At 41.4% G+C, this 16,179-nt stretch overlaps 2 protein-coding genes across 2 annotated transcripts in view; both read left to right on the plus strand.

Moving 5' to 3' along the window:
- The first annotated feature begins 827 nt into the window (after positions 1–827).
- On the plus strand, positions 828–10,663 carry LOC108242898 (multiple inositol polyphosphate phosphatase 1-like). Its single transcript, XM_017428062.3, has 5 exons — positions 828–1,525; positions 2,921–3,115; positions 4,321–4,418; positions 5,086–5,216; positions 9,449–10,663. Exons 1-5 carry the CDS (start codon positions 946–948, stop codon positions 9,831–9,833), a joined length of 1,389 nt encoding a protein of 462 aa, XP_017283551.1. The 5' UTR covers positions 828–945; the 3' UTR covers positions 9,834–10,663.
- A 5,107-nt stretch (positions 10,664–15,770) lies between these two features.
- Positions 15,771–16,179, plus strand: part of LOC108245595 (bifunctional 3'-phosphoadenosine 5'-phosphosulfate synthase 2) — a 9,933-nt gene continuing 9,524 nt past the window's right edge. Inside the window, exon 1 of the mRNA XM_017432646.3 lies at positions 15,771–15,985. Within this exon, the coding sequence (XP_017288135.1) occupies positions 15,959–15,985 (27 nt within the window). The 5' untranslated portion in view covers positions 15,771–15,958. The remainder of the gene's footprint in view (positions 15,986–16,179) is intronic.

The raw sequence follows: 16,179 nt of genomic DNA on the forward strand, positions 1-16,179 counted from the left end.
TCTGCAATTTGTTGACAGTAAAATAAATAAATAAAATAGATTAGGGTAAAACCTATTGCAGTTTTTTTTTTACTTAGTTTTATGTCATTACATACTGTATGTAGCGCCCCCCCCCCCCACACACACACACACACACACTCCTTAAATGGAAAAATGTGCAAATCTTTGAAACCCTATCCTTTATTAAAATGGTCTGTCTCCAAACCATACACCATAGTTGCTCTCATGTGATAGGCTAAAGCATCATTTTTGAGGTAATAAGTCACAAATTTGAGATACTGAGTCATTAATAAGACGCTCAGTTGTGATTTCGAGGTAGTATCTCATAATGACCTAAATTGTTGTATTGTATTTTGTTTAATTTCATCCTAAAAGTGGCAGAAATGGGCTTCCATACTATATTTGAACGACGGTGTAACCTAATTTGGGGGAGTGTGGCACCTAATATTTCAATAAATTGAACTAAATCCCAGAATCCAGGAATATCCTAAATACAACCAAGAAACAATTATTTGGAGGGTTCTGCATCAGAAAGATCCCAGTCACTTCATATTTTTGTACATTTTATATGTTTGCCCCAACATTTAGGATAGAGGATGTGTTTTTTTTAAGTTTTTGTTGCTTTTATTTTATAGAAACTCTGTGGTGGTTGAGATGTTTTGGCAGCTGTAGTTATTTGGAATCCCTTTGGGGTTGTTTTCCTCTTTTTTGGGGAGGGGACTCCCAAAACTGTCGGCGCGCATTTGCGTCTGAGATTTACGCACAAGCCTAATGTGGCCGAAGTTAAAAGTGGCGCCTCGTGGTTTCATTTCTGGTCACCTGAAAAAGTTCTTCCTACAAAAAAAAAAGTCCGCTCGGGTTTGATTGGCTGTTAGGTCGCACACCAGGAAACGTCACTTTCACTGGAGAGGGGGTCTGCGTGCGCACCTCAGCCAAAACGAGACCATGACGACCACTTTGTGGAAACTCATTTTGATCCACGTCACGGCCGCCGCAGGCGTCTCATGTTGTGTCCAGAGCCCGGGGGACCACCCAAACATACCGGCCATCGCCAAATACTTCTGCACCAAAGGGAGGTACGAAGAAGTCAACCCCCATCTCGTGGAGGACATCCTCGCCGTGAACACGTCCATCCTGCAGCCTCCGTCCGCGCAGTGCCGCGTCATCCACCTGACAGCGATCGTACGGCACGGGACCAGGTACCCGACGGCCAAGAATGTCAAGAAGATGCAGAGGTTCCACGAGCTGGTCCGGAAGGAGGCCCGGGGCCTGCAGTGGTGGGTGCGCGAGATCCGGACCCGGTGGAAGATGTGGTACACCGAGGACATGGACGGCCGCCTCGCGCGCAAGGGCGTGGAGGACCTGAAACATCTGGCCGTGCGGCTGTCAAAGCTGTTCCCCTCCGTGATCTCGGAGGCGACGCTCCGGGCGGCGCTCGTGGAGTTCATCACCAGCTCCAAGCACAGATGCGTCAACAGCACGCTGTCCTTCCAAGCAGGACTCACAGAGCTGTGGGACATTAAAGGTGAGATCATGATAAAAAAAAACAAAATGGAAATCCCATAAAGCCATCAGCTATTTACATCGGAGCAGAGTAAACGTGCCAGATGTTTAAACTGAGGATTGTCCCATTTTTAGGAAAAATAATAAATAAAAAAAAGTTATATTAAATTTTATCCAAGCAACACATCAAAACAGACAGGACAGATCCACGTGGATCTGAGGAGAGCAGCTGTTGGACTTTTTCTTTGGAGGGGAATCTTGCCCCATTCCTTTCTGATGTGGGATTCCAGCTGTTCAGCGGTCCTGCCACATTCTTGTTTCACAACGCGACAAGTGTTTTGACTTGGTGAGAGATCCGCCTCGCCAAGACTGGTGGCATGCAAGGCCTTACCTGAAAGAATACAAAAACACGGGGTGCGGATGGGAGTACACGTTGTTCTAAAACCTGTGTGCGCTTTTCTGAACTGATGGTGAATTTCCTGATGTGTCAGCTGCCCACGCCAGAGACACTAATGGACCCCCATACCATCAGAGAGTCAGCCTCGTGAACTGTGCGCTGATCACAGTCCAGATGGTCCCTGTCCCTCTTTAGTACAGAGGTCGTGGTGTCTGTGTTTTTTTTTTTTTTTTTTAATAATTTCAAATTCTGACCGTCTGACCACAGAACAGTTCTCCTCTTTGCCTCTGAGCTTTGGTTCTGAGAAGACAGCTGTGTTTTTAGGATGGTGTTTACATATGACTTTGTTTTTGCCTGACGGCGCGTTCACCAGCTCTTGCGGATGGTTAACCGCGTTCGCAGACAGTGATTTGCGGAAGTCACCCTGAGCCCGTGCGGCGACGTCCAGAACAGAATCGGATCTGGTTTTAATGCAGCTCTGCCCGAGGGGCCTGAAGATCACAGCGTCCAATATTGACTTTCATCCTTTTGTCCTTTGAGCTCAGAGATTTCTCCAGATTTTTTGAAATCGTTTGATGATATGATGAACTGCAGATGAAGATGCCTCTGCCCATCTTTCCTTTTGAGACACTCGGTCTATATAAATGCCCTGTTCTCTTACTGACTTGTTGCTAGTTAACCTAATTAAATGCAAAACGCTCCTCCAGCTGTTTCTTATTGGTGCCACTGACTTTAACAGCCTTTTGTTGTCCCTGTCCCAACATTTTGAGATGTGTTGCTGCCATCAAATTCAAAATGACCTTATTTTCTGACATATAATTTCTTTCTTTTAAACATTTGATATGTTTACTATGTTCAATTGTGAGTTTGTGAGATCTGCGAGGACTGCAGTCTGTTTTTCTTTCCGTTTTACGCAACGTACCAACTTCTCAACTTCTCCAGACGCGGGCCCGCGTGACGTGCTGTTGTTGAACTGTAAGAGACCGTATCAGTGTGACCTGTGGCTTATCTTCTCGGCAGATGTGGAGTTTGACCACACGGTGAACGATGCCCTCATGAGGTTTTTTGACCAGTGCACCAAGTATGTGCGGGACGTGGGAGACAACCCGTCGGCCATGCCAGAGCTGGACAAGTTCCAACAGGGGCCGGAGATGAACAGGGTCCTGCAGAAGATCGCCGACCGCCTGGGAGTCCCGTACGCTCTCATCACAGCCGGTCGGTTCTGGACAGCAGCGCAGGCAGAAGCTTATTTGTGGTATTTTTATGTCCCAGCTCTGATTAGAGGACACGGAGCTTTATGGAGAGCAGTCGACACCAGCACGTCTGTGTTATTTATTATCTAGTCTGGCGTGATAAGGGGTGTGTGATAACTGGACAAATATTGACACGTTTTAGTCAAATGTAGGCACAATATAAGCCAACAAAACCAAATAGATTCAAACAATAAAAGACACATCACAAGGACAAGGCAGCAAAGTCACAATGCAACAGATTTAAACCTTCAGATTATTAACAAAAGCGCAGCTGACTTAGCTCTTTTCAAGAAGGCAAGACCAAGAGTCCACTTTCCCTGGCTGTAAGCACGTATGTAACGTTTACCATATTATTATTACAAATATATTATAGCAACGTGGCTTTTTTTGGCATTTGAAGCGCATGCTGTGTGACGTAGATTAAGTTGATCAAATTAATACTTAAATTCTTACCTGTGTTACATCACCCACACTTTTGGAGTTGAGTTAAGGAAGGGAAATAGTAAAATAATAAAAAATAAGAATAATTTGTTAGTCTCTGATTGCTTTGCATCCTCCCACATCTTTTGTGTAAATTCGCAGTCAGCTTTCGGTGCCAGATATGTCACAGTGTGCGTTCAAACAGTAGGTGGTGCTGCTTTCTAATGAGAAAAAAATCACTCTACGGGTTGTTCAGGTACTGATTTGTGGTCAACGTCCCTTTAAGTATTCCTGAATTATCGCTGAAAACTGCTCAGGTTGTTTAATTCTTAGGTGCTCTGACAACACAGTTACGTTTCTCATTCGTTCATTCACCTTTAAAACAATTTTATGAAGCATTCATGAAAAAAAACAAAAAACAACCCCAGCTAAAGATCAAACTAAAAGTTTTCTGACCCAAGGTCGTTTAACCTGAAATAATTGTCTTTTGGAGGCTTTCACAATACAGATTGGTATCAGTGTCTTGCGTGATTTCACTTAAGTTGAGTCGAACAAGGGAAAGTTATTTAATACTGTTAAAAAATAAAAAATGTAAATACATTTTTTTCTTATCTCACCTAAAAATAAAACAACTCAGTTATGGTGCTAGATTGTTTTTCTTTAGATATGTTTGTTTTTTTTCTTGTACAATGTGTGATAAAACTTGAATTTAGTTTTGTTTGTCTTTTTACATTCCTGCCCCTCCAGACATGGCCGAAGCGGCGCTCTACCTGTGCGCGTACGAGTTCGCCATAAAGACGGAGAACTCCCCGTGGTGTCGGCTCTTCGACGAGGTCGATGCACAGGTACGCAAACAACCGCACGCCTGAAAGTATCTGTCACCTCAGTCCGGGTGGCTTGAAACGTTCCATCCTGTTTGGTTTGTTCGGATGGCATCCTCATCCATTTGTTCTTTTTTTTTTTCAAATTGCAAAACTGTTTATATCAGTATTGCATCTTAAACCTTTTTTAAGGTGCCAAGTCTGTTCAGTCATAGATCCTTATAGCATTAGATTTGAAACTATTTACTTAAATTTACAGTGAGCTATGAGGAAATTAATAGGGTATTTATAAAATGTAGTTAGGAGGAAAGATAAAATATGATTAAGCAAAATAAATAAGACCAGAACAACCAGGACAGTCAAATTATATAAGGAATAATTTGATCAAAGATCCTATTATTTCTTTAAACCTAGATATAAAAAAAGCCTAACCAACAGAAATGAATGTAAACTAGAAGCACTCAGAGAGCTGTTAATTAGTTTTTAAGATGAACAAACAAAACGACCAACCCTACCAAAAAAATAATTGGTTGTACATTTTCTAAGGGTTTCTCCTCCCTGCCATTATTATTTGTTTTTAAAAAAATGTCCCTGACACAAATACTGGATCTGTACCTTGCGTGACATGGTATGTAAAAAGAAGCATATCTCATTCTCTGACTAGCTGTGGTTTAAATATCTGGTTCGACAGGTTATGGAGTACCTGATTGATCTGAAGCAGTACTGGAAACGCGGCTACGGGTACGACATAAACAGCAAATCGAGCTGCATCCTGTTCCACGACGTGTTCAGTCGTCTGGACAAAGCAGCCGAGACGAACAGGTGAGGAAGGCCCTTCGGTGGCTCCTGAGGCTAATCTTTAATGGGGCGGACAGTCATTTCCTGAATCAATAATCACATGAATGTTGCATTTTGTGTTACATTTCCTGTGAAATAAAGATAGCCTACATGTTGTTTAGTACTTATTGTATTTTATTTTTTTATTTTTTTTTGTGCACAAAGTTGTCGCCTTTTTTCTCTCCCGAGGTTCGAGGCTGTGTCTCGTGAAAACAGTCTGGTCTAAGAATTAAATCAGAGAAACAGACGCCTCCGCACCCACCTGAAATTGGAGTACTATTAATTTTAACAGGGTAAAATTGAACAGACAGACAGGTTCTGGATTGGATTTCTCTTTTTATTTGAAGTAATTATTTATTTGCAATAATACTCTAGATTACCAAAGGCAAAAGGTGGAGTAAGTCTAAAAAATATAAAACTAAAGAAGTGATGCTAAAACCCTTTGATCGAAGCCCCAACTTGGGCTTGAACCTGCAGCCTAAAGACTACTGCACCACAGAACCGACTGCTGAACTACTGCAGATACGCCTACAGGAAGCCACACTGACCCTCATGTGGCTGAGCTGAACACAGACAGAAAATGGGCTGTTCTGTTCATGCCCGGTCTGTTTGCTCCAAGCTGCTGACTGATCATTTATCTTCTAATTTTTACTCTAATAAATAGATTTTTAAACAGAAAATCTCCTCTGTTGGCGTTAGATTAGATCACATGAGGTGTAATGTTTGTAGCGGTCATATCTGAACTAAAACCAGCAGAATGTGTCCACACATGAGACTCTGTTGGAGCTGCCCGGCAGAAACGGTCACTGCCAACAGGCGACATGTTAAATCTACTGACCTGTACCGCCGGATAACTGCAAAGAAGTCAAAAACTGAGGATGAGTCACCAAAATAGTTTTAAACAAGCAGATTATGTTGAGTACACAGCAAGCTAAGTAATGAAGTAATTCTCACTGTTTATTAGGAGGAACTACTTTGTGAGGCAAATTATTATTATTTAAATTATTATCATAGACCGGCCCCGCCTGGTAAAACCCATGTGGCGACACAACATTTGTTTTAATGTTTATTCAACAGTGTTTACAAGGGGAAATTGTTCTGCTTCCTTTATATAATTAGCCTAACGCATATCGCTCACTGCCTTTTAGGTTAAGCCTATCTTATAGTGAGAAATGACAGTTGTAGCCTTTTTTTGGTAAAAACCTTAAAACAACATGATTCACAACATCTCGCGTCATGTGTTGGTGCTTGTGAATGACTCTCAGCTACTACCACACCAGATTTTAGCTCAAATGTTGCATAATATGTTGCGTTCAAAGCACGTATCTGTAAATTACAGTATGTGAGCTTCTTTTATCATAGGTTCATTTTCTGGTAAAATATAGATGTATTTTCTCAGGCGGTGAGATGAGAGTGAGGCTTTGAGCATCCTGTTTTATATAAGGAGCTAAAATCTAACAAAAGTCTGCAAAGTCTCCTTGGACTGGAAAAGTTCACAAACCCCATCTTTAAAGGGCTTCGAGTCCACCAGTCCAGAGTCACGTAAACTTTCTACAAACAGAGGAAATTCTACACTATTGTTATCCTCCCCAGGAGCAGTCGGTGAACAAAGAGCCCTCCAAGAGCACAGTCGTATTCACATTGGCTCCTTTCACAGTGTGGCTCTGAGATGCTAACCAATAACACAAATATAAAGCTTCTTTTTTTTTTTTTTAGGAAAAAAAATATTACGTCAGTTGAAAGAAAACATTTCATTCCAGCACAAGAACCTCATCCACAATGTGGGGTTTATTTTCATCCTGTGGGCCTTGGTGACACTGGATTCTAAATTCTGCTTTTAAACCATACTAGAAAATGACGGGACACGTGTCTGTGAAGTCAGTAGAAAGTGGTTTAAGCTGCAAGAGTCAATTTGACCGCTCTGATGTTGCTGTTAAAGTGGGACCATCACTTTCCTGGGGGAGATAAAAGAAAGACTCCCCAAACGGCCACCCATTTTAACAGGCAGTAAATATGAGAAGTGCATGCGTAGAAGATTATAGTCACATCTGACATAAACAAGTGAACTGGCCAAACCTATAACTGTAATCCTGGTTGAAGGGTGCGGTTTAACCCTCCTGAAGCCGTCTTAGTTGAAGAGAGGAAGAGAAGCCACTGCAGCCGAGGGTCCGTTTGACCCGAAGGCCCGGGAGGGTTAAGATGCCTCTTTTCCTGCTCCTCATTCTGGATGCAGATTTTAGGTCAATTGAAACCAATATTCTTGCCCCTTGCTCATTAGCAAACCATTGTCTACGACTATTTCCTCAGGCGTGCTCAAAATATCCCCATGGCCATTTTTTTTGCCTTCGACAAGTGTCCGTTTGAAGCCAAAATTGTGACGCCGAACACACCCTCTGTGAATGAAATGAGAAAGGAAGGACTGCAACCTAGTTCTACCCATCCAGAGGCATTCCCTCAACCTTTAAAGAATGTAATCCAGGCATGTTAAACATAATGGACCAACAGCGGAGGAGCACTCGTGTCCCCCTCCCCTAAGGCTCTGCTGCTTCAGGTACAAGCAAGTCCTCCTGAAGAGCAATCCAATTGTTTTCTTTTTGGAATGCAAATAGGTTGGCTTTCAAATGTCTTTAAGAAGCACTAAAGATAATCTAAGCCTGCATCCTTTCCATCCCTGGCTTTGACCTCAGTCGTGGTCCATCTTCACTGTAAACATTGGACATGAATCATGAGTTCCTCTAACCGAAGGATCTGGCCGTTTTATAAAGTTTTTCAAAAGCCGCCCGGAAGTCATGTTTCATAGCATCACCAAACTCCTGCTGTTCTTCACCAACTGTTCACTTGGCCTGTCTGCTCACACCACCTGCCATCAGAAGTCCAATAAAGGAAGGATCTCGCTGGCGAACGCCACTCGAGAAGGGAATCTCCGAAATTTCTCAAAGCATCCATAGAGGTTCTCAGTTTCCTTGAGTGAGTCACAGAAGCGCACAATCCGATCACCTGAGTTTTAAATACAATAAAACAAAATATTGTGCAACAAAGTTGTCACAGAGTTGTCTTGGGAGTCTCAAACCCATCTGAGTTACGCCACAGGTGTCACCAACCCGTCTCAAGAGTGCGAGAGGTGTATTTTGTCACCTGCAAGAGAGGTCTAAAGACAAAACCGATGAATTGTTGAAAAACTGGTTCAGGTCAGAACTGGTGTTCTCCTGCAGATTACATCATAAACAAGGCTGCTGAGGAGGGTAAGAAATAAACCAAAGGTGTATCATGTGGGTGGAGATGAACAACAAAAAGTGCATGGCCAAGAACGTAATTTTGCAAGCCGTACACATGAAAGTAGACTGTGGTTTTCATAAACCAGCTGCTCAAAATGCTGCTGTACGGTTTGCAGGTGGCTTGGTTGCAAACATTTAGTATTCAGACAGACTGTGATGGAGATTTTGCTTATTTACTCACATGTTTGAGACACCAGCTAGTCTCTACAGGTCTCCCTTACCTTGTTGGCTGTCTACATCTTGATTGTCCACCTCTTAGTTGAAGGATTGAAGCCAACCACCTACAACGGCTGTGGATATTTTTAGGTTCAGCGCTGGTTTTTTTTTTTGTTGATGCAGTAGTGTTGAATATTTTACACACCCAGAGGGAAACAAAGAAGGCGAGACTGGAAGTTCCAAATTCTGTCCATTTATTTAGGGCGTTTGTTCAGGTCAGACCCCTACCAGACAGCATCTCCACGACGAAAGTCGTTTGTAGTTGTGATAGCGCATGCCAAATGGGTAGCAGACTTGTGGGTGTCAGGGCCTTTGATACGGTACAAGGGCTGAGTAAACAGCTTTGACTGGCTCACCTCCACCACAGTTTTTTTTGGTGGGGAGGCGTGTGCAATCCTGGCAACGATATTCTGGAATCGAAATCTGGGTCATATGAGATCATGCAATATTGCATAAGATCAAGCATTAATTAAGGTTTGACCAAAATAGCTACTATGCTATCATTTTTTAGGATAAGATTATCTACAAGAAGGCACAAAAAGTTTCTGTGTTGAACTGTGTTCATGCTGTGTCTTCAGATGTGTTTGTGTTGTCCATATATCTTGAGAAGCCACAATACATGGTTTAATGTTAACAGTGCCTGTATTGGGAACTACTAATGTTGTCAACAATATGAGAGCATATTCTTTGTCAGAAGTGAAACTTTACTGCCGCTGGTCGTTTCAGGTTGGGCCAGCAGGTCACCGAGGCTGTGACGGTCCAGGTGGGCCACGCAGAGACCCTCCTGCCCCTTCTCACCCTCCTGGGCTTCTTCAAGGACACCGTTCCGCTGACGGCGTCAAACTACGCCTCCCAGGCGCAACGCTCCTTCCGCACCAGCCTCATGTTACCGTACGCCGCCAACTTAGTCCTGGCGCTGTACGACTGCGGAGGAGGCGACGTCAGGCTGCAGCCGCTGCTCAACGAGAAGCCCGTGACCTTCCCCGGTTTGACGGACGGGCAGGCCTCCATGCCACTTTATGAAGAGGTCAAAAAGCACTACAAGGATCTGCTCCTTGGGTGTGACTTTGAGACCGAATGCCAACTGTTTGAAAAGCCAGCCGAAGTTTAGAGGGAGAGTCCAGATTTAGGAGAGGAAGGCAGTTTATTGGCTTTTTTTTATGGAACATCTGCTTCTATCATGTAAACAATTATTTTATCACAGTTTAATGTTACTGCATAGAACTGCGGGACAGTATTTTTACTCCAGTTATTTTATGCTTTGAAAATAATGGTAGAACTGGCATCTGTTAACAACAAGGATGTCAGTCGAGAAGATAAGTATGTTCTTCTTTCATACAGTAGCCCTCTGCTATAATGCATAGCGCTGTTTTTATTCTTTAATACTCAACATAGAGCTTTTTTTTTGTTTCTAGCATTTTATGTGATCAGCATTCAGGATTACTTGCATTGTTTGTTTTGGTTTGTTTTCCCAAAAAGCATCAATTTGCTTCCGAAAGTCAATTTTGTTGCAAGGTTTGTCAAATTTGATTAATCTAAAACGGGTTAGTTGAATGTTTAATGATTTTACCAGGTAATTCTTCTTTATTTTTTTTTTAAACTATATGGCATATTGTATCATACCCACTGTGAAATTAGGAAAGCCTGAAAAAAAAAGTACATGACAAATGATTTGATAATAACCTGAACTTTTAATGCAAGAAATGGACTGCACAATATTTTCCTTACAGCAGAAACATGCTTAAAAACTTGATTTCCTCTTGTGAAGATCTTATTTTTTTGCATTAGTCAAATTTTATAGTGTATATTTACACAGCTGAAAGTATTGCTTTGTAATGGAAAAAATAAATTTAGCTTTTCTGCACTGAGATATTTATTTATGTGATCGTACTCGGTGTTTGACATTTTTTAATAAATCGTCAAAACTGCTTAGACTATTGAGTTTGAAGGTGTTCTGATTTTATGTGTTGTTGCCAAAGGTTGAACGTCGATTCAAGATGTCCACCGCAGCTAATTGACCTTAGCCAACACAGAAATGGCCATAACTCAGTCAAATTTACAAATATGGAGCTAGAGTTTGATGTGGATCAGTGGAATAAAACAGGTGGCTGGTGATTATTTACTGTCACGCCCACAACACATCAGCACAAAAAAACATATATGGGTTGTCTTCATGTCATGGATCCAACGAATCAACAGCTGCCACATGTAGTCACAGAAAACTTTACTCTCGCACTCACTCCTCCCCACATTCTGTAAGATGAGGTCAGGTGAGCGCAACTATTTCTTATTATGTAAATCTACAACACACCCAAAGACATTCTACTGTCATTAGAGTGCCATTTAAGTGCACACAAAAGCAGTTTCAGGAAGAAAAAAAAAACTTGCTCATATGACTTTTATCATTGTGTGCTATAAACCTTTTATGTGATGGTTTATTGCCTTTGAATGATTGTTACCTCAGTTATAGATGTTTGAGGTGAATAAAATATTTACCCTGAGGGTTCACCATGTGACAGCGTAGGGCAGAAGAGACTGCATGAGAAGAAAGAATACAGAGAATAAATAAGACAGTATTGTTTTCGGTAATGGTGTGTGGCATAATGGCGCAGCTTCAGCACCAAGTCCACCACCTTTCCTGCATCACGCTAGCGAGCCTCTTAAACCATTTACAACTTGGCAGAAAATATTTGACAATTACATGCTCATCATAAATGCTACAGAATGAAAGACAACGTTTTATTACACCGCTTGGGTCCAGAGGGATAGCGTCTGTTCTACACACTATCAGAACAAGGTACAACGTTTGTTGTACCTTGAAAGACATTTTGTCCCCAAAGTTAATGTGTTGGCGTGCGGACATAAATTCTGACATCGTGTTTAATGTGCCTATAAAATGGCGAGCCAATATGTCGTTGAGCTTTAGCTGCACCACGTGGTTTTGGAGGAATGGAAAATTGACTTATAAGTGATCAGCTCATACCTAATGCTTATCTCAGTGCTGTGGAGGATAAGTAACCACTGGAGGAAAACCTCACACTGGACAAAGCTCTAACCATCACATGCCAAGTGGAAGCAGCAGTTAAAAATACTACACTGCTCTCAGCTGCAAGTCCAGTCTTGCCTGCACCAGTACGGGCCATAGATGCTGCACATTCTCATTTTTGAGGAAAAAGAGGTGCGCGGACAGCTCAAGCACGCGGAGCTTTACCCCATATTCATTATAAACAGGCAAATGATAAAGAGCAACATCCCTGCTTCAGATGTGGATCGCATAAGCACCTTGTTAATGATAGAATCTGTCCTGCTGCTGAAGTGAAATGTGATAACTGCAAGAAAAAAAAGGACATTTTGTCAAAAGATGCATCTCACCTGTAGCTGCAGTGAGACAAGCACCTCCTAATTTCATTTACAACCGCCACAAGTGTTTCAAGTTTATCCTGTTTTGACAGTTCATTCTGTTCATTGTTTGAAGACAAATGATTGTTCTACTTTATACATTTTTCCATGTCAAAATGCAAAGCTGCCTTTCAGGAGTTTGTCTAGGATTTTTCGGTTTGTTTTTTTGATGGCATTCAGTGTATTAACTTGTCATTCTAGCAATAAGTATAAAAAATTTGCTTTTTTAACTTCAGATTATCAGCTCTGTGAAAATATGGAAAACTTCCTTTAAAATACCTCAAAAGAAAGCTGCTCTAGAACTAATTCAGACAAACTGGCTTTTAAATTTCAATATAGCCAGCACTAGACTGGCAAATCAGGAGAAAAATATTGTCATCAAACCACTTTAATCCAGTCAGTTTTATTTGTTCATTTTCTAACTTAGTAAAGAGTTTTTTCTGCTATGTCAGAAAAATCTGATCTGTAAAGATCATGGACTAACATAACCCTTACTACAGTATTTAGATTTGGCCAAAGAGTGTGTGTTACCTCAGGCTTGTCATGATTTTAATAACCTGGTTGAACAGGTTTTAGCTGTAAAGTTGATTTGAGGTAATTTTGGAAAAGAAACTAAGGGTATGACTAACGTAAACAGCAAACAGAGGTGCATTCTGTTCCATGACGTGTTTAGTTGTCTGGACAAAGACGGCGTTTCAAGAGAGTACAATCCAAATGATGGCACTATCTAAGTACAACCTCTTTAGAATTTGTTGGGTAATCAGAATTAACATGTTTCGTAATCTTATTTTTATCCAACAGCAGAACTGCCTGGTTTTTGGAGTACAAATGACACTTATTAGGACCTCAGAAGTAGAATAGTTGAGTATTTTTCAGGCTTGAGGAAAGAAAAAACAACCCATCATTAAAGAGTTTGACCGCCGCTGGCCCACAGTTCAACAAAATCAGTTCAGATAGAAGAAATTCAACACCACTGCTTATATTCTCCAACTAACAAAGAGCAGAAATTGTCCTCAAAGACCAAAAAACCCCCGAGTACTTTTTAAGCAACTGAACACTGGGAAAAGGATTATACTGAGTGAGTCTGCCTCTAACAAAACACAAAACAACAATGTTGTGTAACTCATTCCAATGTAATCTTTCTACCCAGTACGGAGGAGTACAGCATCAGTCCACGAATGTACAATTGGAAGTACAAATGGTAAAGAACTACAACTGCTGCAGCCTCTTGCCAAATAACGCAGTTAGGGTACAAGCTGTGCCAGGAATGACGGAGAGCAGATTTTATGTTGACTTGCAGAACCAATCAGATCAGGCAGATGTCTTGTTTCGTCCGGTAATTTTAAAGATATTTAAACTGGCATCTCGAAACTCCCAAGTCTGATATCAGCAGTTGACCACGATGAAGATCTCCACTCATGATGCCGACTGTTGTAAAGCCCTGCTTCAGCTTAAGGTAGTATTTCACGGGGCTGATGGAGACTCATTGGTGACTCAAACTTAGAAAATAAAGAGTGAATTTTCTATTGTAGTTTTGCTGAATTCTGAGTGTGAAAGAGCAGGTGACCAGATAGCCTTATGTCCGCTATTTGGGACACCAGTGTTTTTAAATAAATCACAGCCTATTTTCGTGTGTGCAGTTTGCAAAACCCTTGCAAGGAGTTAGAGCCAAACACTGACTTTAGAGAGGGTAGATTATGTAAAAGAGTACATTATTGGTGACCCATGCTGGCAAAATGAGTTGGAATGAGCGCAGGCTGCAGTGCATAAAACGTGAACATATTGATTACGTAATTGATAATTGCGTAAAAATTAGAACATAAAGACACCATCTAGCGAACCCAAAAAAAAAGAAAAAAAAACCTTACTAATCTACTTTTAATTTGAAGTTTTCTAACAGGTATGTTTTTTAGAAATAATCCTATTAATTCTATTCTTTAAAATTACCTTTGAAATTGATCATTTTTCTCTGGCTGTCATTGAGCCAGGACATGGCTTTGTACAATGTATGGCTGTATTGGGACGCTACATTTATATAAAACCTCGTTTTGCCAGCACGGGTCACATGTTGGGTTTACAGTTTACTCACGCAGCGCACTTTTTTACAAAAACACTTTTAATCCTTTGTTGTATTGGCGACACATTTTGACAAACTCTCCTCGCGTCATCGTAACTACGCGACGGTTTGCACTACCCGAACGACTGCGACGGTTTCCGAAGGCTGAGAAGTCGCGCATTGCAGCCAGCGCGTGTCAGGGTTTTGATTTGTTTAACCTGCTAAGAAAAAATCACACCGGAGAGGCTTGTTGTCTTTATGTGAAGGCCTTCGCAAAGAGGAGAGATTCCACAACAGCTCCTAATGGCGTGCTGTCCAGGAAGTTCTGCCCCTCCACTTGGGCTTTCTCTTTATTTAAAGGAAGAAGAAATAAGAAGAAAAAAGGGGTTGATCTTAGCAAGCCAAGGCCAGTTCTGATCATGGCAAAAACACATAACACATCACTGTTTGGGAGAGCCAGATGGTGTGGCGCCCGCCGGCCCGCCGTCTGACCTTGGTCTCTCACGTAGGCAGTGTTCCACATGAGCACAAAGGCTGATAATGTAAAAACCCTAACATTCCCTATACACTATAAATTCAAAAACTCATAAAAGGAAATTAGAAAACATAAAAATAATAAGAAAAACATGGTTAAAATAGAAAAAATAAAAATAAGGAAAAAAAAGGTTAAAATAGAAAACATTAAAATAACACAAATTGAAAAAGCAAATTAAATGAAATATTGAAAAAAGAAAATTAAAATGAAATATTGAAAAAAGAAAATTAAAATGAAATATTGAAAAAAGAAAATTAAAATGAAATCATGGAATCATTTATGAGTTGAAAATTCAGAAAGGGAAATATGAATTGAGAAATAGAAAACACAAAAATGAACGACTTATATACATCCATCATTTTCTGAAACTTTAGTTGTAATAACATCAGTTTTAACCGCTGCAAGAAATGTTTTTCAATTAAAACATCATATAACAACTTTTCCATTCTTTGAAGAAAACACAGGTCTGTTTCAGAATTAGACTTCATATTCAGCTTCAGGGAAAGGGCACAGTTTCACAGTAGGGCAGAGAAGCGGAAAGTAACATAGAAAAATGGGCAAACGTATTTACTCACTTTTATGGCCTTTTTACAGTTAAAATAAGCAAAAACAACCAGGCAGTTATTTTTAAGCTTAGGTGTTACATGGAAGTGAAATGAAAGTTTCTAAACGGGCCTCAGCCCCCAAGAGTTAGGGCTCTATGAACACCCCTGGACCTGAAGTGAAACTTGAGTTTTGATGCGTTTTTTCTGTATGTATCTATCTATTTGTCTCAAGATGTCCTTTTATAGAACCTGGCCGTGGAATTACATCAAGCAAGTTCAAGCACCTTGCTTGAACTTGCACCTTTCCCCAGCAGGGCGTAGTGGGCGCGCAGCCACCACCTTCTCCCTGATTCCAGGATTCGTCTTCATTTATCATTAACTTTCAGCAGCGCGTGCGAATGGCTTCCCCCGGATACCTGCNTAGCTCCTGGCGAAGTGCTAACTCGGTGCATGGGTTGGCCGCCGGAGGCTGAGGGAGGGCCGGGGGACGGGCCAGCGGAGAGCTACGTGTCTTCAAAGTCGCTATTTAAACGCGCTCGCTGCCTCCTTCGCTGCTCAGCGCCTTTTCCCCTGGAAGTTTGGTGATAACCAAGGAGAGGAGAGGAGAGAGAGAGAGAGAGAGAGAGAGAGAGACAAGTCTCCGTGTGTCCCCGGTGTCCAGCTGTCCCCCTCCGTCCGTCGGTGTGAACGCGACTGCGAAAATGTCCGGACAGAAAAAGCTTCGTACGGTAAGCAGAGAAAGGGGGTGTGGGGGAGAAGAAGAAGAAGAAAAACACGTAAAACTGTCCAAACAATGAAGAAATAAAGACATGTTTCACTTTAAACCAACTTTATTGAGCATTAATGACGCTAACATTTGGACGCGTCCTCCCCGGTTTCTCGGTTCTTCTTCTCCTTCTTTTTTTTTTTTCTTTTTTTTTTT

Source organism: Kryptolebias marmoratus, linkage group LG22 (assembly GCF_001649575.2).
Source record: "Kryptolebias marmoratus isolate JLee-2015 linkage group LG22, ASM164957v2, whole genome shotgun sequence".
Taxonomy (NCBI): Eukaryota; Metazoa; Chordata; class Actinopteri; order Cyprinodontiformes; family Rivulidae; genus Kryptolebias; species Kryptolebias marmoratus.